At 39.4% G+C, this 23,912-nt stretch overlaps 1 protein-coding gene across 1 annotated transcript in view; it reads left to right on the top strand.

The window, feature by feature from the left end:
• The window catches only part of LOC149319265 (sodium/hydrogen exchanger 2-like), a 50,368-nt gene that overhangs the window by 6,433 nt on the left and 20,023 nt on the right, over positions 1–23,912 (top strand). The window contains exons 2-5 of the mRNA XM_089508009.1: positions 2,474–2,937; positions 12,942–13,192; positions 21,884–22,101; positions 23,624–23,826. Coding sequence (XP_089364135.1) covers positions 2,474–2,937; positions 12,942–13,192; positions 21,884–22,101; positions 23,624–23,826 — 1,136 coding nt within the window. The remainder of the gene's footprint in view (positions 1–2,473; positions 2,938–12,941; positions 13,193–21,883; positions 22,102–23,623; positions 23,827–23,912) is intronic.

Raw genomic sequence — 23,912 nt, 5'->3', positions numbered from 1 at the left:
ACATGTACCAAACATATTTTTGTTGTTTTTGTTGACCCTGATGTTTCAGAACCCAAAATGTCTGTGAATCAGCTTTGGCTTTATTAAACACAATCAATGACAATGATTCAGAGCTTCTGGACCTTCATTACTGCTTTCATATAGGCTTCTCAAATGACTTTAGATTTTAGCACTTGTGAGTCTGTGTCATATAGGCCATCCATTTCCAACCTGTAGACTTCTTCCTTTAAGATAATGAGGAGTGGTGGCCTTTTAAAAATAAACTTCCATTACTTTGCCTGAGAACTACAGAGGAAGTTAAAGAGGAAATGTGCATAGAGCAATCAAAATCACATTGTATTGTCATTAGATGGATTAAATGAAAAGAAATTGATCAATGATGTCTTCCTGAAGTGCAAAATCCAAACTGTGTTTCCTTTCTTGTCCCAGCAGATGGATGGCCATCAGTCTGTATGTGCCAAAAATTCAAACCACAGTCTTATGTTGCCACTCCCATTTATATCCTGCACCACACAAAAAAGGTTTCAATTGGACTTAGATCTTTAAATATTCCTTAGGGATAAAGCCTTGAGAGACAATCCAGTGGAGGGTTTTTTTTAAACTGATTCAACAGTTTCTGTCCAGTGGAAGATGGAGGATGCCTCCTCTTCTTCCAGCCCCCTCCCCACACCAGTGTGTCTTCAAAACCTGCTCCAAAACTATGGAAACCCTCCGGGTTTTCAGAAAGTGTAGAGGGGGTGCTGTGGGAACAGTAAGGATGTTAGATGGTGGTAACCATTTCTCCCATTTTGTTTATGACACTTGAACTATTTCCATCTTGACCTAAACACCTTAAGCATTTGCTCATATGATCATGCTTTGAAAGTCTTATTAATCTGGGTTCATTTTATATGTCCTTTCTGGTATGCTGGTACTTTTTTAAAGGAAATTATGATAGAGGAAGTGTTACCAAACACCTGTGAGATACCCTTAAGTTAAAGGCAGAGAGTTGAAATCCCTAGTCCAAGGACATTCAAATCTGTCTTCAGAAAGTACTCACAGGCCAGTCCAGGGGTTGCAGCACCATGGAAAGCTCTGAGTGTATAACTTCAGCCAAAGCATTATGAACCCCTCCACCCAGTCTACCCCTCCCAAGCTTTAACTCAATGTGTGAAACATGTGACTCATTAAAAGCCATTCTCTATACTAAAGTCAAGCACATGCTACCTGGCATCATCCCTACATCAATAGTAGCTAAGGTGGTGCAGGAAGTACTGAACTGAATTTTTCAAGTATATTCGCCTCAGGTAAGGGAAGGATTCAGTCTTGGATTCTTCAGGACCCTGAACACTAGTTACAATATTAGTAGCAGGAATCTGGTCTACTTAACCAGTGGTATAGCAACCTTATCCTTGCTTGGCTTATCCATCTCTGAGTCCAAATTCAAGGCCAGGGTCTTGACATATAGCTGTAATCCAAACAGTCCCATATCAAAATTATCCCCAAATCCTGGTTCAGAAAATAACAAGAATTCTGTGAGCTAAAGACTTCTTTCCATTCTCAGACATGACTGAGAACCAGCAGAGAATCTTGCCAGCAGAAGGAAGAACCCGATTCTGCTAGTTCCTTCTTCCTTTGTTTCCCTCGCACACTATTGCAGAATATCACCCAGTGCTTCTGAGATTTTGTGGTGACCAAAATGCTGTGGAGAGGGGGGAGTAAAAGAAATCCACTTTTCACTCTTCCACTGATAAAAGTGTCCCATGAGTAGAACTTCTACCACCCCTCAACACTGGATAGGCTGATGAGAGTTGCAGTCCAACAACATCTGGATAAACAAATGTTCCTCATCCCAATTTGAAGGAGACAAGTCAGAAAGCTAGAAAACAACTTTATTGTCTGCTCAACAGGAACAGGACAGCTCTTGGAAACACCACTAGATACACCAAGCACCAGTATCAACTGGTGGCAAAAGCAATGACTTTACCCACCTTATGGGGGAAATATTCCCCTGAGCTATAGATTGGAGCCAGGAATATTTTTGTGGCCCTCAAGATGCTGGGATACCATTTCCAGTAGTGCTCACTTCTGGCTATGCTGGTTAGGGCTGGTGGGAGTTATAGACCTCTGGGAAGCCATGATTTCCCCACCTCTGAATTCTGTAGAAGACCAAAATGATTTTATTTTGGTGGCCCTTTTTGTTTATCTGCTTGCAATTTGTTTGCTTCTGAATATACATGTGTTTGTGTAATCTGGATTTTAATTGTTATCTTGTCTTTGTGCCATATTGTGTGATTATTTAAAATCTGTTGGTGCCTTGAACAATCCTTCAGTCTAGTAATCTAGTGGGAAACTCCGGGTAAAATAAGTAAATAATTTCAGGGAGAATAGTGTAACATTAGTTTATTTCTTATGCACAAGCTAACTCTCTCTCTCTCTCTCTCTCTCTCTCTCTCTCTCTCTCTCTCTCTCTGTTTTTTGCTTCCTTCTGAAGGTTTCCATCTCTACCACAAGTTGCCCCATGTAGTGCCTGAGAGCTGCCTCCTTATTCTGGTTGGATTGATTCTAGGGGGGATTATATTTGGAGTACAAGAAATGTCGCCACCAGTGATGAAGAGTGATGTTTTTTTCTTGTATCTTCTCCCTCCGATTGTCCTTGATGCCGGCTATTTTATGCCAACACGCCTCTTCTTTGAGAACTTTGGTACTATTTTCTGGTATGCAGTTGTGGGAACTCTCTGGAATTCCTTTGGCATTGGCATTTCACTCTTTGCCATTTGCCAGGTTGAGGCCTTTGGCCTGACTGACATCACTCTCCTGCAAAGCCTCCTCTTTGGCAGCTTGATTTCAGCTGTGGATCCTGTGGCAGTGTTGGCTGTTTTTGAAAACATTCATGTCAATGAGCAATTGTACATCCTAGTTTTTGGAGAGTCACTCTTGAATGATGCTGTAACCGTGGTAAGTTGCTTTTAAAAAATCTTTTGTCACTTTAAACTCTTGAAGTCCGAATTCCATTGTTAATACTATCTTTAGTAGACCCAACTGAATTGAGTTGACTTACTTTTCAACCATTTTAACCAGTTCCATTCTAGTTGGGATTAACCAGTGCAGTCCTTGCAACTTCTTATATTTCTTTCAGCAATAAAAGTCATAGAGCAGAATGTTTGTGTTTAAGAACAATCCCTATTCCTGCTCAATCTAATTGCAGGAGAAATACTTATAATATGTGCTAATGGTTCTATTATTGGTTCTTCTCATTGTTTTATATATTCTATAAATTTTTCAGTCAGTCTCCACAGAAAGCAGAAATATGAAGGTGTGAGAAAGGGATCATTGGCACAACCTGACACATGGGATAAGTATCACAGCCTGGAGTTCAAATGAATATTACATTGAGATGGTTCACATAGCAGTGTCTCATTGTGGACACTTGCCTGCTTAAAAGTGCTCTGAGATTATTACTTTATGTAATTCATCTTGCAGCCCTTAGATGGGAGCACAGTTTAATCATTAACTGGATTGGTTTTAAAAGATTATATATGTCATTTACCTGAGCAATCCATTTCCATAAGTGACAATTGTTACACAAGGGACGTTATTAGACCTTGGCCTTCACTCAGTTTTCTTTTGAAAAGTCTTTGTTTGCATCAATCAGTTCCTGCTATAGCAGCTAAATTACTATTTTATAAACAATGTCATCAGTCCTCTCCCAAACATACATAGATAGCCCTTGGAATCCTTTTTCTTTCTTAAATGCATAGTATTCTTCTGCTCAAATAAAGAAATACCCCTCTTTTAACTTTCATATACTTGTCTCAGAGCATGGAAAATGCAGAATAGGCAAAGTAGTATCTTTTACAGAATCTCTGTTGGCACAAGATTCTGATAGCCCCTTTGAATAAGGGTAATCAAAGATTTTGGATTACTTTCTGAGGCCCGAAACATACAGGCCATAAAGTGTGGCTTCCAGCTGCTTTTTGATTTGCAGACAATGCAGACCCCAACATGATTGGAAGCTGCTCTGAGGATTCCGGCAAAAGAAGCAGCAAAAAGCCGATCCTGGTCGGTGGCCCATCTGAGACTGTGGTAATGGCCTGCTTTAATATGGGACACCCAGTTGCCATGGTCCTTGGCCGAGCTGCCAGTCTGCTTTGCCCTGATACGCATTTAAACTCCTCTTTGCATACAGTGCCATAAGGTACTTTTGTGTGTGTGAGAGAGAGACATATCAGATAAACTCCACTCCCTTTAAAAAGCCTGGACCCAAACTGCATAGGGCTTTATAGGTCATAACCAGAACTGTATCTTGAAATGGATTGGTATCCAGTGGAGATATTGTAATAAGGAAGTCATATGCATGCTCAGCACACTGAAGCCAGTCAAAGATCTGCAAATGATGGACCATCAAACTGGCTATTTGAGAAGAAAATATTGAAGGCCAAATTAGATCTTCACTAGGTACATAACTTTCAAGTTTACCTCTTTGTCTTTTCTTAGTGAATTGTGGACTTGTGTGCATGACTAGAAAGCTTACTGGTATAAAGCTCATAGAAATGGGAAGAAAACCTTTTCCTGCCATTGGAACCAATGAAAACAGTTTTCTTATGTATTCTAGCTTCACAGTGGTGGCACTTTGGTTCTAACTGTGCTGAGGAAAGAAACACATGCTTCTCTTCTGATATTCCATCCCCTGCTAGACTTGTAATGTAATAAAGAAAAGCAAGATATGTAGCTGAATGCCACCAGTCTAATGTGAACCTACATAGTGGAGCTTTGTAATAAAAGAAATATCATAGTGAAAATGTTGATGCTCCACCCAACATTTTATCTAGGTGTTGTTGTTGTTGTTGAAGCTGAAACCTTTTAAATTATCATTAATCATCTCACAATGGAATTATGCAAGGACTATAACAAGTCCTATGAGAAATTTTCACATAGTTTTCAAACCATTCATGGATACACTGCTGCTCAGGGATGAGTTGCAGTAGAAGTAAACCACAGTGTCCTCATTTCCTCTGAAGACCCTTGGGTGATGGGCGGTGGAGGGAATTACTCAGTTATGAAAAGATTTTGTGAGGGTCCACTATGATATGAACTAAACAATGTGTGTTTGCACCTAATTGCTAGTTCAAACTGAGGTAGAGACAATGAGTCAACAGCTGAATGCAAAGCCAACCCTTGTGTAAAGTCAATTAATTTAATGGCTGCATTTCATTTGGCATTAGCAATTGGATTTAGGCTTCTGGCTGTGTACATATTTAAATGTCATATGTGAGTCCTGACAAATTGTACATGGAATAGGAATAAAACACCCACTATAGTCTGCTAATCCAGGATCCAGTCTTGTATTGAACTGGTTCTGCTCCTCTCTGCATTCCTGTCTCCATTCTAGAACAAATTATTTTCCACATCATCCTATCCTCCAGTATTTCACAGATGACAACCAGGACACATATGGCCAAAGCAACATCAGAGTGTGACCAAAATGGTATAAATTATTAATGAGGAACCCTCCCCTCCAAAGAATGTCGAAGTGGCTACAGCAGTTTGCTTTTCCCTGAGTCTGCAGGGAAGGGAAAGATTGTGCTACCCCTTTCTCTCACTGCTGAGTTAATTGAGTACAAATTACTTTTGTACTTTGAACTCAGTTTGCAGTGATTGAAGTAAGCTGAAAACCTAAAGGGTGGAAGTGGGAGGAAGAGAGAAAAATTGGGATATTTTGAAAGCAGCTGAAAAAGTGGATGGCAAAGGATTAATTTGGACTGTTCCTGCCAAATTGTGAAAGTTGAGGAAGCCTTTTTTAATACACAGCATGAAGTTCCTTGGATGTCTTGATATTTTGTGTTGCATGGAGTAAAGTTGTGAAGGCAATGATGATGTTTAGTGTTGGAAATGATTAAGATAGTCTGATCAGTGGAATTAAAATGAATATAACTATTTGCTTAAGAACAATCAACATCTTTTTATGAGTTATCTGAGGGATGGGCAATATCTGGTTCTCCAGATGTTGCTGGACAGCTCCTATCATTCTTCACGAATGGCTATTCTGTCTAAGGATGAGGGGCGTCTAATAACATCTGGAGAACCACATGGTTCCCTAAACCTGCCTTATAGATTTTTAGATCAATAACACTTAGCTAACAGCCAATGCTTTGAGATTAGTTGTCTTCATGATAACATGAGTCTTCCTCAATGGAATGTTCTGTTAAATTAAAAATAAATAAATGAAAAAGTCTAAAAATCTTATAGATTGCTCACTATACACTATATGTGATCTAATAATATACTAGCAGATTTTACCAGTTATGCTTTGGAGGCTTATGAAATATTTATAAAATGTGCTATTATTATGTTGAGAACATAAGAACATAAGATAAGCTTTGCTAGATCTGACCAAAGGTCCATCTAATCCTGCATTCTGATTTCTCCAATGAACAGATGCTTCTGTGATGATCAGCAGTAGAAACTATACTACACATTTATTTATAACATGTGTGTGTTTTTGTGTTTTATAAAGAAATTTAGATATATATGGCTTTTCCAGGAAATTTAAAGTAATGGACAGTAAAATCATAATCACATACAAACAAAACATAATGACAAACATTATTTGTTAAAAAGATCAAAAACAGTTTTAAAAGCCAAAGGTATGTCAAACCAATGCAGATTTAACTTCCTGGTGAATATTAAATAGGGATGGAACTACCCTGACCTCATATAGGAGGGAGTTTGACAACTGAGGTGCTAATTCAGATAACATCTTATCCCGTGTACCCATTCACTAACTTCACTGGATAGTGGAAAATGCAACGGGACTTTTAATAAAGATGTCAGACCAGACAGGTTCAAAAGGCAGGAAATAGTCTTTCAGGTATCTTGGCCAAAAGCTGTTTAGGTTTTTATATGACAGAATCAGTGTCTTGACTTAGAAACAAACTCAAAGTAGTGGAACTGGTTTGCGACTAGTGCACACCAGACAACATCCTGCTTGCTATATTCTGCACTTGCTGTAGCTTCCAAACACATTACAAAGGCAGATCCACGTAGAGTGCACTGTGATAGCAAAAGGTCCTTAAGGCACAAATAATAAATGGTCAGATTCTTGTATTAACTGAAGATGAATAAGTGTTGCCCGATCCTCTAGGAGCAGCGCAGAGTTAAAGAACACTCCCGAGCCATAAACTTGGTCCTACCCAGGGAGTGCAGCTCCATCAAGAAAAGGTTGTAAAGCTACTAGGCTGAATTGTCTACTAACCAACATCTGTGTCATCTGGACTGAGCTTTAGGACCCTTAGGAAGCTTCCGATTACTAAAAATGGCTGCTGAAGTGGCTTACAGGACCTGGGCTGCATCCAGGATGGACCTGGGTAGCAATTTGGTGACGATTTCTGTGTGATAGGACCCGGTTGCCTCCCGAATTAGCATTGAATTTGGGAAAGGTAAGCTGGAGTTTCAACCCCATGAGATAGGGTCTTAGTTTGTTCACCTCCATCCATATCTAGACAGATTCATGACTGACACATCCTCCATGGAATTAGGGATGGACAGGTATTCCCAAAATACAGATGAGACTTAAACCCAAACGCTATATGACGTATCTGAGCAGATTCATGCAAGTATATAGTGTTTGATATTGAGCTTTAAAAACCCCCATAAGATAACTTTTCAGAACTGAACACTAGTAGTAACAAACCTGCTGTGAGAATTTCACAAACACAACCACAATCACTGAAAACAATGCTGTCAAGAACCATAGCCACTAAAAATTCTGGAAGGCTACCATGTTTTTTGATAATAAATATTGTTGAAAATTCCAAGAAGAACCACCACATTATCTTTTACTCTTCCTAGTTTAGATCACACACCAAGGTGACTAAAGCTATTTGTGTCCCCAGTCAGATTTACTTCTTAGCTTGGTGATTTTGATTAGATTTCATAGCCTGTACAGCTATGATATCATAGGTATCATATCTGCAGCTGTCTTCTATAAAAGACTTCCATAAGTAGATGCTCCCCAGTTTTGTTGAATTGAATTTTGTATTGTTATTAATTCAGAAGAATTTGATTACTCATTGTTTCTTCTTTTCGGTACATGTAGCAGTCAGTGCCTATTATATGAGAGCATATTCGACCACTTTAGGTAGCAGAAGGTGGGGAAGTATGCTTGAATGTTCCTTCTTCCAAAAAGCACACACAAAAGTCTAACATCAGGAGATAAAATTCCAAGAACAGTCAGGCTCCTGCATCATCAGACATAGCTAAAATGACTGAGCCCCTTCATTGTAGCTATTTCTGCTGAAGCTAACCACCCAAAACCTACGTTGTAACCAGGTAGCACCCCAGCTAGAGGGTTTCCAATACACTGTGGATTGGGTCACTTAGAAATTATGATTGCAGCTATCTTTGTGTTGAGTAGCACTTTGAGATAAGTAGATGGAGAGACGCCTCAGGGTCTTGCCAGAACTGCTTGTTGCAATGTGCACTGGGACAGGGAGAACACTATCATTTCCCTGTGCTGCAATCTTCAGCACCTCAGGTGGCTGCTACAGTGCAGAACTAATGCAATTTGATATTGCTTTAATTGTTATGGCTCCATTCTATGAAATCCTGGAACTTGTAGTTTGCTGTGGCAGCAAAGGTCTCTAACAGAGAAGGCTAAACATCTCACAAAACTACAAATCCCATAATTCCATAGCATTGAACTATGGCAGTTAAAGCAGTGCCAAACTGCATTAATTTTGCTGTGCAGATGCAGCCACAGGCACCATTTGGTTGGGCTGCTTCCTGGCTTAAGAGGTAGGTTTTTGGAGTCATGTCTGGTCATCAGCAACCTGAACATGAATCCCCCAAACAAAAAGATCATAAATCCAAGTTATGATCTCATAAATACTGTACTTGTAAATACTGAACAGGGGAATGGAACAAGGAAGTGAGCAAGCTGCTTTAATGTGATATGGGAAAGCATACCATTCTTTGCCCCCCCCCCCCCCCCTTGTAAGACATTCTTCTAAAAGTAGGATTTTTTTTTCAATAGGGATCATTCAAACATGCAGTTCTTCACCTGCAGACTGAAGTGCTGAGATTCAGTGACTGCTCCATTCTGCTGAAAATAAACTGCCCTAATGCCTAAATTTAATGGCAGACATTTGATAGGAGGAAGGAATGCCTGGGGAATGGAACAAGGAAGTGAGCAAGCTGCTTTAATGTGAGATGGGAAAGCATTGCTCAGAGTTCATTTTCACTCCTGTGCAGTAGATTTAAATCATATGCTAAAGTGCTTCAAAGCAAAGGCTGTCTGGGGCTTAAATGTTTTGCCCTCTCTTTTTGTTTGGCAAACTGCCCTCTAATTAAATCTGTTGAAGTAACTGTATCTATAACTTGTAACTTCATTGTTTTGTTATACTATTATTGTTTAATTCTGTTTTAGTACTGGGTATGGGGGGGCGGTAGGTCTAGGGTTTGATTTTTAACTTCATTGTAATTGATGTATTTTATTGTTGTAACCCGCCCGGATTCTTCGTGATTGGGCGGGCTATAAATAAATCTTTATTATTATTATATTATTATAGCCATAGGCCATCACAATTAAAAGCATAAAAATGCAAAGTACATATAAAAGTACAAATCAGTTAAATCTGACATTTATGGTTATCAAACAGTGGATACATGGGGGCAGGAGTAAGATTTACAGTAAAACTTTCTCTTTTAATACAATGGGCACACTAATAAAGTACACAATAATTCAAACAATAATTCTAGAAATCAGGGCAAATTTTGCAACCAGAATTGTAGATAAAATATCACTGCCTCCTAGCACTGTACACATGTGTTCTAGGGTGATTCTATCTGACAAACAATTGAAGATGCAGGTAAGCAAATTATGCCTTGGTGACTTTTTTGTTGTTGTTGAGATTTCTGTATTTTATTAGGATATTTTATACCATACAAATCATGCCTTGGAGATATAATAAAAACATTGGGCAGCTTAATAAATAATGGAAGATACCCTCAGTTTCACCAGACTCATAGTTGCAAAATCTTTGATGAGATGGATATTATTAAATCTTCTGCTTAAGTAAATGGATGCATCCTTCTGCTGTATCTGTTATAAAAGTTCTGCTTTTTTTTGCAGTCTAATTAACATTTTCATGGTGTGGTTTCTGCATTTTCTTTTTTTAAAGAAATTTATTACCCTTCCCTTTCTTCTCCAAAGCAGCATCAATAAGATGAAAAGATCATTCAGTTTTTAACCAATGAAACAAAATTTGGTTTTATGTCCCCACAAAAATAAACTGTGGTTAGTTTCTGAAATCAAACTAACTTCAAAGTATGGTTAATTATCATAGCTTGTTTGTACAAACAAGACCAAGTTGTAACAGCTCCTTCTAACCATTATTACCATAGAGTTGTAAATTGTGAGAGCAGAGGTTTATGAAGCAAATCTTCACACCTGTGTATGGAAAGCCTTCATATGCACATTTTGCTCTTTGAGTCAGGATGCATTCATATTTTAAATGACTATAATACTGCAGAGTACACATGTGAATTGAATCAAGGACATCATATACGTTAAACTCATCTATAAAGAGTGAGATATGTAATGCATTGTATCTGCCACTGGAAAGGGTGCAAGAACACATACAACAGTATATTCTGGCTAGTATTATTTTAAGTTCTTTGAGTTGTTTGGTACTTGAGTAGTTCTTATTTTGTAATTGCTTTTCATTTATATATTTTTAATGTTTCAATATCTCCCTGGGATCCCTTGTGGTTAAAGGCTGATTTATAAAAGTTCATGGTAAATATATATAAATATAAATAATATCCTGGCCCTTCGTTATTTAATGTTTTACTTTCATCAGAAAACTTGTCTTTTAGAGATTGCTTCTCTAACTAATACGATGAGTGATAGGCCATTTCCATTGATGCAGCCCCATAGCATTCAGTTATACCAGCCTAGTATCAATAGTCTTCGAAATGCCCAGTCATTCTGTCAGAGGCATTGCCTACACGATTGGAAGCTGTAGGCCAACAACATCTGGTGAACTGGCAGTTGTAGGCCAACTTTACACACTCCTGGGATTTTTAGTCTGTTGAGGCACTGGTGATCTCTGGCTGAGCATTCTAAATACTGCTATTAAATGCAAACCCCATGATTTCATAGGATGCTGTCATCTTTCATTTCATTTCATTTCTATGCCACCTTTCTCCCCAAAGGGACCCAAGGAGGCTCACAGATAAAAAAAACACATTACAATAAAATTAAAAACAGTTAAAATAATCTAAAAACAGTAAAAAAATTACATGGAAATATACAGACGTTAAAAGGTATGACAAATACACATACTCAGTATAAAAACCACCATAGCATGCTTTTGTTTTAAATGCTTGTTTAAATAAAAACCTCTTAGCCTGCCATTGAAAGGTAAGCAGCGAGGGGGCCAGTCTATCCTCTTGCGAAAGGGAGTTCCAAAGGGTGAGAGCAGCCACTGAGAAGGCTCTCTCTCATGTCCTCACCAGGTGCATGGGACCAAGGGAGAGCCTTCCCCAAATGATCATAGTGTTCTGCCAGGTTCATATGGGGAGATATGTTTCTTCAAATAATCTGGATCAAACTGTATAGGGCTTTATAGGTCATGACCAGCACTTTGAATTGTGCCCAGAAATGAGCTGGTAGCCAGTGAAGCTGTTCTAACAAGGGAGTTATATGCTCCCTATATTTGGCTCTGGTCAGCATTCTGGCAGCAGCATAGACCCACTGAAGTTTCCGAACTGCCATGGCAGTTTAAGTGGAATCACAGTGCTATAACTGTGAAGATTATTGTACTGCCCTTTCCCATCCTTCCTTCCTTCTTTCCTGACCTAGGTGCAGGATGAAAACTTTTAAAGATGGATTTTATTGCATGTCTCTGTGCCCAGCCTGGAGGCATCCCATACCCAATCATGGTATCCTTTACTTTGCAAAGAATGGGAAAATCCTGTTCTTTCAAAAAGTGCTGGGGGAGACTGGATCAGGGAAGCATGCAATAAAATCTATCACATTGAGACATGGACGTTAAAGTGGTGTCAAACTGCTCTATTTCTGTAGTGTGGCACCAGCCTAAGTCACTATTCTGAAATTATTAGAAATACTATTGAATTTTAGCTAAATCATCATCATCATCAACAACAAATCAGCAGCTGAGAGAATGAAGAGGACATTGTCATTCAGGAAGAGCTCAAGTGGAGGGCATGACTTTTAAACTCTGTGAACATCAGACATTCAGCAGTTTTCTTAGCAAATGAAACTTGTGAAAATTCAGACAGCATGAAATAAACATTATTATATGGTCAAATTCTCTCCCATGGGCCAAAGATTAAACTGTACAGAATATAATTCATGGATCACCTGTGGTTGTGAATCATAGAGCAAAGATAATGACGAATGGGTGAACAGATTCAAAATTCTTAGAAAATTACGATGTCTGGGTTCACACCCATATGTTTAAACAGCTAGAAAATGAATTAACAAGAAAAAAAAGCAATGAAGGAATTAGAAAAATAAATAATAAACATGACTCCACTGGTAGACTACATGAACATCCTATTTAGAAGGATTTAAGAGATTTTTTATTGTTACAGAAAGGTATTACAAATGAGTTTGACTAAGAATTTCTCATCCACACAGACACACACACATGCACACACACAATCCTCTAGTGAAATACCGTGGTCATGATCTTGTCATAAGTAAGCACATTTATTTCAAATACTAATTCAAGCTAAAAGAACTTGTTTTGACCAGCTTGTGTTCCAAGAGCACCTATTTCCTGTGTTTTAAAAATAATTATTGTATTTATTTCTAAACTTGTTCTGCTATCTGAAACTATAACAGCTAAGTTATACTCTTTTACATTTGAGGTTAATATTATGCTGATCTGATATGAACAGGATTCTAAAATGTTAACCTTTTCCTTTCATAGGTCCTGTACAACTTATTCAAGTCTTTTTGCCAGATGCGTACAATTGAAGTCATTGACATATTTGCTGGAATTGCTAATTTCTTTGTAGTTGGCATTGGTGGAGTCTTGATTGGCATCATACTGGGATTTGTAGCAGCTTTTACTACTCGTTATACCCATAAAATCCGAGTGATTGAGCCACTGTTTGTCTTCTTATACAGTTACCTGGCATACATAACAGCCGAAATGTTTCACCTTTCAGGTATTATGGCGTAAGTATTGATTTTTAAAAACATATAGGATGCTACGAATACCATGGATGTATTAGTATCTTTAATCTCTGCTCTTGCTTTAAGATCACTAGGATTTAGCTGTGAGTTAAGAATATTCAGAATACTGTACCAGTGTTCAGTTCAGAATCCTTAGACTGCAGCATAGATAAAAATTTTAAGTGGCAAAATTAGATTTTCTCCAGACAAAGACACATGAACAAGGGAGCAAGGGGTCTCAAGACCTGCGAAGATTAATCTGGGGGATGTCTCCCCCTGAAATGATCAGATAAAATTGGGCCATCAAGACTCTATGTAGCCCATGAATTAATTGATCACTGTTTTTGTATTACTTTCACGATACTCAGATTATTAATGGCTTTAACTGGATTGTATTGATGACGAATATTTTAATGTAATATCCTTTTAAAAATTGTTTTGGAAAAAACACACCAGCAAATCAGTTAGTAGCATATGTAAGATGGTATGTAAGTAAATCAGCTGTTAGAGTTGCATTTTATTCATTGACGGTTTCTCCAAATAAATTACCAAACATTTTCCAGATGTGCTTAACAAAAATGTTTTAATTTCACCATTGACCTAGCTGAGTTTAAACAATAGCTGCAGTTGTATGCATCCAGGGACATTTGCCATAGATCATAATAGTAGCTAGTGTTATATAGTTCCTATATTCATGTATTCAAAACTTGTTTATACTGTACTATTAACTTGTTGCATGGTCTGAATCAAGACACCAAGCTCACATCAAGCCCCCTCCCCCCACATCTGCTGCATAGGTAAAATACTATACAGTTGGCCATCTACATTTGTGGTTTTGACTTTTGCGGATTTGATTATTCCCAGATTTGATTAATATGTTCTCTCTAGGAATGTCTAGGTCCTGCAATACAACTCTGCAAGAAGGTGACCATAGATTTGCACTGGAGGACCTAGAGATTTCTAGAGAGCTGTTCTCTCAGTTTTAAAAAAATAGTGATTTTTAATTTGTGTTTTTTCCACTTTCATGGGGTGTTTGTGCCCCTAACCCCAGTGAATATGGAAGACCCACTGTATTATACATTAGTTCTAAATGTCACAGTACATTTTATATACAATATTTTTAACTTTCTGAAGTGATAATAACTTCTTGGTGTTCATAATGGCTGTTAAATTGGCTTTGACTTATGGTGACCTTATGAATGACAGACCTCCAAGATATACCATTATTAACAGCCCCTTTAAGATCTTGCAAATTCAGAAATGTAGCTTCCCTGATTGAGTCTATGCACCTGTAAAACACACTTTTCCTTTTTCCTTTTCCAACTGCCTCTCATTTTACCAGTCATTTACTGTTTTTTCTAATGAGTCCTCTAATTTCATGACATGGCCATAGTACAATAGCCAGTTTAGCCACTTTGGCTTCTAGGGAGATGTCAGCCTTGATTTGTTCTGTGACATAATTATTTGTCTTTTTTGCAGTCCATGATAACTGTAGAACTATTCTTCAGTGCCACATTTCAAATGAGTTTATTCTTTTTGTCAGTTTTCTTCACTGTCTAACTTTCACAACTATATATAGAAATCAGAAATACAATGTCATGGAAGATCCTGACCTTGCTATCCAGTGATATATGTTTCATAGCTGACTTTCCAAAACCTAGAAGTAGTACAGACTGGCACTTTGTGTCAGCCTGCATGTGCAGTAGGGTTCAGGTAGGGCTGAGTGTCCACGTGCTCCTAGCCTTACTTTTGCTGCCTAGCTGCCATCATGGCGTGCGCCCATCCATACAGTTCGAACTATGATGATGCATGGGCAGTGCAGCACCCAAATGACACTGGACGGAAGGGGCATCATAATGGCACATGAGCACACCTGTAGTTCCCCTTCTGGACACAGAAAGAACCTGCTGGGAAGCAGGTTGGTTTTGGTCCTTCTGGAGGCTGCGGCATCTGGTTGTGGTTAAATACAGTGCTATTACAGGCTTACTTTAAAGTGCTGGAACTCAGAGCCAGTGTTGTACGCAGGAGTGGGGTGTGGTGTACGCATGCCAGCCACTCCCATGCCGGCATAACACTCTGTGCCCAATCACACAGTTGGAGAGGGCATCATGGCGCTCTGTTGGCACAGTGTTTAAACACACTGCACCAAAGGAGTGCCAAAAAACCTCCACCATGGTGGCTATGATGCCCTTTCCATGGCGTGAAAAGGAGCTGCTTTTGCAGCTTTTTTGTGCTGCAGAAAGGCCAAATCAGGGCTGCAGCATGCGGCTGCCGGGGCCCTGATCAGGCGAGGAAAGGGGCGGCACGGAGCCCCCCTTAGGGGCTGTCTGTTGAGCTGCTCAGTTTCACTTTAATTATACTTCAGCAACTAATGCCAATAGCATTGGGACTTTTCTTTTTCTACATCCCTCCATGGTGCCAAGTCTGCCCCAGAAGATTTCCTAGCCTTGCATAAAGTTAAACAGTGAAAAAATATATTAATATAAATAAGGTTAGACGTGCCTTCTTCTTAGATATGAATCCAAGTAAAACACATTAATCCATTTGACCTCATTCTGAAAAGCCCTATCTCCTCTTTCAAATTCTATTAATAGCATTTGAATAGTTTCCAGTTTCCTTCTGTTTCTAATTTGGATTACATTTTCTTCATGCATCTGACAAAGTCCATGGAAGCTCATGCCACAATAAATCTGTTAGTCTTAAAAGTGCCACAAGATTCTTTGTTGTGTTTATAACAGACTACTACATCTGGCCTTCTAGTACATTTGACTGCACATATAATGAGTTCTCAAGGCATTAACAGGGTGATTGTCCTTTTTATGATACACAGTCATTTTATCAGTCTTTTGCTGAGATAATTATTTATTACTTTCAGCTAGCACAGAGCCTCCAAATCACTGGGAATTTGCTTTCTTAAGTGATGCATTGTAATTATATGAAATACAAGGCAGTTATTCTGGAAATGCTAACACAGCCAGTTTGAAATACTGGTCTAGCTGGATCATAGTTTAGCTATAACTACTGTTAACATCAGTACTGCTATAACATTTTGTTCTGACAAATTCTAATAACCTACTATAATTTCTTATGTGTAGTTCAGAGCATGGCTACATTAGGTTAGAGTCCCTGAACCAATCATTAATAACCATTAGCCAGTGGTGAATTAGTAGATGAGCAGATGGAATAAAGTCCAACATGCTACCTGAAGCCTGCAAGAGTGTTCTTTGCTGATAAGCTGTGTATATGGCATACTAGGCTAACAGCTAGGGTGCTGGGCTAAAAGTTCATTAACCTAGAAACCGAAAGCTACCATGGAGTGCTGGACTAACACTCTGGGAGATGAAGGTTCAGATCTCTGCTGAGCCATGGAAACCTATTGCATGGCCTTGGGCAAGTCAAACTCTCTCAGCCTCAGAGAAAGGCAATGGGAAACCCCCTCTGAACAAATACTGCCAAGAAAACCCAATTATAAATTTACCTTTAGTCTCCTTAAGTTGGAAATGACTTGAAGGCAACAAATAACCTAGACATGTCTCTTTTTAATTTCATTCCTTATATATTGTCCTAGAGGATAACCCATTTCACATAGGCTCTCTCTTGATAGAGCCATGAATGGTAGCTACAGTCATACTAAGAAGTTTGATATATCAGAGGTGGGGGAAAAGCATCCCATGGGCCACATCTAGCTATTGTGGAGCTAATTTTTTTGTCCCCCAGAAGCCCAGTTTTGACCCCTGAGACCCTGGACTCTCTAGGTTTTCAATTAAAAAATATTCAGCCCCTCCAAAAAGAGAAAAAGTCAAACACACACACACACACACACACACACACACACACACACACAGTCAAATCACTACAAAAAACCAGTCATTTCAAAGAAGTGATGTGATGTCACTTCTGATTGCACAAAGAGCTGGTGTGTACCTTGGAGTAATAATACTTTGAGCAGACTCATTGAAATCAATAGTCATGATTAATGGCACATTCACTTCAATGGTAATCTATGTATTGTAAACGTTCATAGAATCATAGAGTTGGAAGAGACCGCACGGGCCATCCAGTCCAACCCCCTGCCATGCAGGAAATCCAAATCAGAGCATCCCCGACAGATGGCCATCTAGCCTCTGCTTAAAGACCTCCAAGGAAGGAGACTCCACTACACTCCGAGGAAGGAGTGTGTTCCACTGTCGAACAGCCCTTACTGTCAGGAAGTTCTTCCTAATGTTGAGGTGGAATCTCTTTTTCTGTAGCTTGCATCCATTGTTCCGGGTCCTGTTCTCTGGAGCAGCAGAAAACAAGCTTGCTCCCTCCTCAATATGACATCCTTTCAAATATTTAAACAGGGCTATCATATCACCTCTTAACCTTCTCTTCTCCAGGCTAAACATCCCCAGCTCCCTGAGTCGTTACTCATAGGGCATGGTTTCCAGACCTTTCACCATTTTAGTCGCCCTCCTCTGGACACCCTCCAGTTTCTCAATGTCCTTTTTGAATTGTGGTGCCCAGAACTGGACACAATATTCCAGGTGGGGCCTGACCAGAGCAGAGTACAGTGGCACTATTACTACTACTACTAATAATAATAATAATAATACTATTATTAATAGGATCCAACCTATTATGTTTTGTCTGATGGGAAATGAAGAGAAAGATACAGTATGTAGCAATGAGTAGCTTCAGTTGTGTTTTTGGAATAGCTTCACATTCAACTCCGGATCATCTCTTACATGGCCTTTACTTAAAGATCCATTAGAAAAGATCAACTTAGTGATCTTTTGGCTTCTGGAAAGTTAGCCTTTTGTCTGTTCTTACTTTTAAAACTTCTCATGTTGTTCTTTTTACGTTTTTATTTTATTTTATTTTTGCTTTGAATTAGAGTGCTTAGAAGCACACTGAAACTTTTGTAAGTCTTAGTAGTAGGTCAAAGAAACTTGATGACTACATTTAGTGCTCTAGATTTTTCCAGTCACCAGACAGAAACTGCCTTGTTTGTGCAGGATGACTTGCAATACTGGTAGGTCCATAATGAGATGCAGTTTATATTGACATTAAACATTTTCCTTTTCCTGGTTTAAAGATGGTTTTAGATAAGTGAATGTGATTATTCCAGGTGCTTTTAAGGTAGCAGAATAATTTCTTACTGTCAATCTTTAGCTATCATGAAATATATGCATTCACAAATTTTATATATGTCAATTTCAAGAAAATGTATTTTTGGAAATCTGCTCAGTTGATATGTCTAGCCCTACATACTTTTACTTCTCTTCTCTGTTCCTCCTTTCCTTTTTCTTTCTCCTTTCTGCTTCATTTCTTTGTAACCAAATTTTTAAAATCCAATGTTTTAACTGACTCTTCATTGGATAACCAGATAGGGGAAAAATAGAGTTCCTGCTGAACTCAGTGGACTTATTTCGGAATAGGCATGTATGGCATTGCACTGTTAAATCTGCTAAATACTGTACAGCTGCAAAATGTTTACAACAATTTATTCCAGCCATTATAGCTTCAGTCCAGAATGCTGCTGTAATTATTAAGGGAAGTAGTAGTGCCACTATATTCTGCTCTTGGTCAGATCTCATCTGGAATATTGTGACCAGTTCTGGCCACCACAATCCAAGATGGATGTGGACAAGCTGGAGTGTGTACAGAGGAGGGCAACCAAAATAGTGAAAAATCTGGAAACCGTGCCCTATGAGGAACAACTTACAGAGCAGGATATATTTAGCCTGGGGAAGAGAAGGTTAAGGTGTGACATGATATCCATGTTTAGATATTTGAAGGAATAATATTTGAAAATGGAGCAAGCTTGTTTTCTGCTGCCCCAGAGAATGGGACACAGAGCCATGGATTCAAGCTACAGGAAAAGAGATTCCACCTCAACATTATGAAAAACTTCCTGATGGTGAGAACTGTTTGATAGTGGGACACACTGCCTTGGAGAGTGGTGGATGTTCTTCTCTGGAGATGTTTAAACAGAGGCTGGATGGCTATTTGTCGGGACTTCTTTGAATAATTATTCCTACACAGCAGGGGGTTGGGCTGGATGACCCTTATGGTCTCTTCCAACTCTATGATTCTATGATCAGTCCATAGCGTAGTGTGGATCTGGAATATTCTTGTGGCCCAGCAGAAGACTGTGACTGGGTGTAAACTTTCCCATTGTATTCACCCTCTTCTTCCAAAAGCTGCAGTTGATGAAGAAGCTGTCTGGTGAATTGTTGAATATAAACAGCTTCTGCTATCTTGCAGCCTTCATATGGTTACTTAACATTTATATGTCTGTGAACCATTTGAAAACTAGGTGGCATCCAGAGTATAGCTAAAACAGTTCATATGTTGGTTGGGGGACCTGGCAGTTATAATCCAAAGAATAACTTTTCCAATCTCTGATTGGGAGCTGTGGCAAATCCAGATTTCCTGCTGCAAATGTTTGATATTTCCATGAAACAGAAGTTCCAAGTGTGAACCTGGAAAATATCTGATAGGTTCCACATCATGGAAAACACCTCTGAGTTCAAAATTAAAATGGAAGATCTGGCAGAGCCACCCACACAACACATCTATTTGCAGTTCATCTGAAGTCATCAAATGGCATCTTGTGAAAAGTGAAATCATGACACATCATATCCCTAAAGATGTACAACAAAAAAGACACACTTAATTATAGCAGCTGCTTGGCCTGGAAGGTCAGCATGATGGTCAGGCTTTCCAGAACTACAAAAGCAAATAACTTCCCTTGAAGAGTCATTACTTTCTCTTTTTCTACAGATAAAAAATGAAAAAAAAAGAGTTAAGCCTTATCTAATGAACAATGTGTGCATGTCAGGCATTATTCCAAAGTACTGCTGGATATACTGTGCAGTAGGAAAATAAAATGTGCATAATTATCATTATCATTATTATCATTTTATTCATTTATATCTTAGCTTTCTCCCAATAAGAGAACTCAAGGTGGCTAACATATTTAAAAACAACACAAATTTGAACTATACAAAGGCATTAAAAAGTATAAATATAAGACCTATTTTATAAGTTATGAGTTAATTTAGAAAATTAAAATATTTAAAATATTAAAATTCATTAAAAGACTATATACAGTCCGCCATTTGTATCTGCCTTGCTTTCCAATGATATATATATATATTCAAAATACCACAGGACCTCAAGTCCCATTACAGTCAATAGTGGCATGGTGTGTACATGGTCACATTGGCACGGCTGCATGCACGCACCTCCATTCAGGAGAACAGGGTAATGCCTTCCGTGCATATTCCAATCTGCAGATGACAAGTTTACCAACAGGGTTGATTATACAAACCTTAAAATAGCACTGCACAACGTTAAAACTCCACCCCAGTCAGCTTCTAAAAGCCTGATGATGTAAAAATATTTTGACTTCATGATAGGAGATAAAGGGCAGGGCCATCCTAACCTCCTTAGGGTAGAACTTCCAAAGTCTGAGATCAGCCACCAAGAAGGCCCGAAGGTGTCTGAGAAGGTGGTGGGATAGAGAGAAGGGTCTCTCCAGATAATCTTAGAGCTCTCATGAGCTCATGGAATTATGTGAAGTTGGCAATATGAGCTTAAATCAGGAGCAAAGTTATTTCTTTAAACAAATAGTGCAGAAAATAAATAAATAGAAAAGTAAAATTACTATTACCTTTCTATTTTCATGACCATATATTAATACCTTATTATTAAAACTATGTTATACCTAATAGTTTTTGTGAGTTCTGCTTTGATGTACAGAAACATCATACCTCATGGGATGTGCCAATGTATCTTCGATCTGGAATGTCTCAATGAGATTTTCTCTCAGTTTCTACAATGCATTATACTACCATGTAAAATAGCCTTTGGTGCTGGATGGATCAGGAAAAAGCATCTCCTTCTTTTCGGCCCTCTGGCTTTTTGTGCAGTGTGTGTGTGTGTGTGTGTGTGTGTGTGTGTGTGTGCTTGGTATAACCTTGATGCATGTTTATTTAGTGCAATTCTCTGGCAGTATCTTGCAAAAAGGCTTGCACAATTTCCAACATAAACTGCAGTTTGTGGTACAATATGAAATAATATTAGGGTCTTGCCATTAAATAACATGAGAAACTGAAGTCCTGCCCTAATGTAGGTAGATCCCTTAATCCCAGTGAAACTTGGGAAGTACAGCTTCCCAAGGGAGTAGAATTCACATACCTAGTATTATTCTGGATATCAGTATGCAAAATGATATCAGTATGCAAAGGGATCTTTGAGACTGAGCAAAAGACATTGTAACATACGTTTTCATAGACTTGGTCTCCTTCCTCAGATACACCAGTACAGTTCATTAGTATGTAAGGATCCTGATCCACATGGTCAACTGATAGGCACAACTCAGAAAATAAGTCAACTCAGAAAGTAAGTATAATACTGCAGCCTAAATGTATGGAGCTATTTCTTCCCATTCCAGCCCAATACTCTTCTTGCTATCAAGATGCTGCTCTACTTTTAATTATTTCTCCAGGTTTGTTTGTTTGTGTGAATGTTCTGTAAAGTTTTGAAAATATACTGAAATGTTTAAGTAGGAATTTCACCAGGAATTTGGATATGGTCATGAGTGATTCTTAGAAACTTTCTAGGACAAAAGCCTATGCTTTGGTGATCATGGTAAAAAAGCTTTAATGAAAATATGAAGAAACTAAATATGGTTTCCTCCTGCAGGATTACTGCTTGTGCTATGACCATGAATAAATATGTGGAGGAGAATGTTTCTCAGAAATCTTACACTACAATAAAGTATTTCATGAAGATGCTGAGCAGTGTCAGTGAGACACTTATCTTTATTTTTATGGGAGTATCTACAGTTGGAAAAAACCATGAGTGGAACTGGGCCTTTGTTTGCTTCACTCTCCTGTTCTGTTTGATTTGGCGTGCACTAGGTAAGAGTCACTGAAAACATTCTAACTTGATCTTTAACATATTTTATAACTGAAAATCTTATCTGTAATGGAGCAGAATCTTTGTTAAAGAAGGAGCTACTGTCAAAGAAAGTGAAAACTGCTTAAAAGATACTAAAATTGTGGATCTTTCCAGATGACCCTTCCTAGCATCTTTTAAGAATTAAAATTGACCCATCTCCGATCCAGAACTGAGGAGGCAGCCATTCTATCTAAGGCCCGTTACAAACGGGCCTATAGTACAGACTGGGTCCGTATTAGGGTTAGAAAGGGGCGTCACTTCCAGATGCCCCTAACCCAAATATGGACCGAGTCCGTACAAAATGGCGGCTCCCGTTCCACATGGGGGCCGCCATCTTTACATAGCAGATGCACTGTGTCCGCATATGATGCTGTGAGTGCACCACTGGCGCCTCGCGGCATCATATCTGCACCACAAATTTGGCGCTTCTTATTTGCAGCATAGAGGAGTCGCACGGTTTGGCTGCTGCAACTCCTTTGCGCTGCAACCGGCAGTGGCACAAGACTGCCCCTTTTGGGCGGCCTGTAACACGCCTATGTAACATCAGCAGGGGAAACAGAGAAAGAAAATGGCATACAGCTGTAAAAACAAAATGAAATTTCATGGAATCTTTTAGTCAGATTTCTTTAAAATGCAGCTGGGGTGGAATTTTTTTCACAGCAGAATAGTGTCCTCTTACATTTTCATATATATGAGATTTTTTTTCAAGAAAATTCACCATCAAGCACAATACATAGGGATGGGGGAGACTCTTAAGAATGATTAAGTTGCTGCTGAACAGGTGTTCTTGGGGGAAGTTCATATGTAGCTATAGATGATGCAAACAGAAAGGCATGTGTTTTTCATTGGCGGGTTATAGACCGCCCATTTGGGGCGGTCTGGACCCTCCCCTTTCCCCGGAGTATCGGGGCCTCAGCGGCGAGAACGGCAGCCGCTGAGGCCCCGATCCGCCGCTTTTCAGGCTGCGGGGAAGCAGCAAAACGCTGCTTCCCCGCAGCCTGAAAAGGGGTGTCCCTGGGGCTTCAAGCCCCAAGGACACCCCACGGCGGCGGGGAGAAGAGAAAGGGGCCGCTTGGCCCCTTTCTCTTTTAGTCTGCTGGGTGCAGCCGTCTGAAGGCTGCGCCCAGCGGACTAAACCAGGAAGGAGCTCCGAAACGGAGCTCCTTCCTGCTCCGTGTTCAGGGTGCACTAAGCGCCCTGGCGTGGAGCAAGGACGTCACGTCCGCGCCACCCCGTCTAGAGGCGGCGCGGCCGTGACGTCCTCACGGTGGCGGCCGTATGGAAGGGCCGCCGTCGTTTAGTGCGTGACGAGCACGCACTAGGGTTAGGGCGGTGCGGAAGCACCGCCCTTTTGTAACCCTAGTGCATGCTCGTCACGCACTAAAGTGCCGGTCTGTAACCGGCCACTGTTTCTTAAGCTTTCAGTTATCTTAAATGTAAGGTTCTGAATGATACGTTTATGTGCTTTCCTATTTCTTTTAGGCGTTTTTGCATTGACTCAGATCATTAATGTGTTTCGGACAATTCCTATAACATTTAAGGACCAGTTTATTATCGCCTATGGAGGTCTCCGAGGAGCCATATGCTTTTCACTTGTTTTCCTGCTTCCTTCTGCTGTGTTCCCTAGAAAGAAGCTTTTCATTACAGCTGCTATTGTGGTGATATTCTTTACTGTTTTTATTCAGGTAAGAATGTGCTCATAGTATTTTCCAGTGTGATGGGATTAAACAGTTATTTGCATTACAATCCTGTAATTCGCCCAATTGCCAGT

This window comes from Sceloporus occidentalis, unplaced genomic scaffold, assembly GCF_023333645.1.
Source record: "Sceloporus occidentalis isolate IW3139 unplaced genomic scaffold, rSceOcc1.0.p SCAF_2, whole genome shotgun sequence".
In the NCBI taxonomy this organism is placed as follows: domain Eukaryota; kingdom Metazoa; phylum Chordata; class Lepidosauria; order Squamata; family Phrynosomatidae; genus Sceloporus; species Sceloporus occidentalis.
The sequence above is the reverse complement of the archived record's forward strand: the minus strand, read 5'-3'. Positions and strand labels throughout refer to the sequence as shown.